This window comes from Eimeria mitis, genomic scaffold, assembly GCF_000499745.2.
Source record: "Eimeria mitis Houghton genomic scaffold, Emh_scaff1879, whole genome shotgun sequence".
Classification (NCBI taxonomy): domain Eukaryota; phylum Apicomplexa; class Conoidasida; order Eucoccidiorida; family Eimeriidae; genus Eimeria; species Eimeria mitis.
In genome coordinates, this window is record NW_013570201.1 from 4314 (window position 1) to 5005 (window position 692).

At 56.2% G+C, this 692-nt stretch overlaps 2 protein-coding genes across 2 annotated transcripts in view; both read left to right on the plus strand.

The window, feature by feature from the left end:
* The window catches only part of EMH_0045080 (uncharacterized protein), a gene marked incomplete at both ends in the record, with an annotated part of 420 nt that extends 186 nt beyond the window's left edge, over positions 1 to 234 (plus strand). The window contains one exon of the mRNA XM_013496029.1: positions 1 to 234. Coding sequence (XP_013351483.1) covers positions 1 to 234 — 234 coding nt within the window.
* Positions 235 to 493: 259 nt separating this feature from the next.
* Positions 494 to 692, plus strand: part of EMH_0045090 (uncharacterized protein) — a gene marked incomplete at both ends in the record, with an annotated part of 4262 nt that continues 4063 nt past the window's right edge. Inside the window, one exon of the mRNA XM_013496030.1 lies at positions 494 to 690. Coding sequence (XP_013351484.1) covers positions 494 to 690 — 197 coding nt within the window. The remainder of the gene's footprint in view (positions 691 to 692) is intronic.

Sequence of the window (692 nt, forward strand, 5' to 3'; positions counted from 1 at the left end):
GTACAGCAGACAACGCATCGCAAGCCTGCAGCAGCAGCAACAGCAGCAGCAACAGCAGCAGCAGCAGCAGCAGCAGTGGTGGTGGTGGTGGTGGCGGTGGTTGTGAGGTGGAAGACTCAAGGCAATGCAGGGGCAGACATCGGCGGACACAGCACCAAAGAAGAGACAGAAGGACAGAGACAAAGAGCAACAGAGCAGCAGCAGCAGCAGCAGCAGCAACAGCAACAGATATAGCACAAATAACAGCAGCAGCATAGGTAGCAGCAGCAGATGCGGTAGGGTCTGTACCTGCGTTCGTTTTTTTGTCTCCTCCTGTCTCCTCTTCCGTCTCCTCTCATCTTCAGCAGTTTCCGCGTCCTCTCTAACTCATAGTTGTAAAATGTCTCCCCATAAGGCAGCCGCAGTTCTGCAGCAGCAGCAACAGCAGCAGCAGCAGCAACAGCAGCAGCAGCAACAACAGCAGCAGCAGTTACAACAGCAGCAGCAGCAGTAGATGCCCCCAGAATGGCCCGCAGCGAGAACGCTGGCTAATCGTTTATCAGCAACTCACAGGCCATCAGCAGCAAACAGCAACAGCAGCAGCAACAGCAGCAGCAGTAGCAGCAGCAGCAGCAGCAAGAAACTAACCGTAGGGTCTGTCTGTCTCCGCCATGAGGTGGCGGTCTTCGAACGAGCCCGGCAGAGGCCGCCCC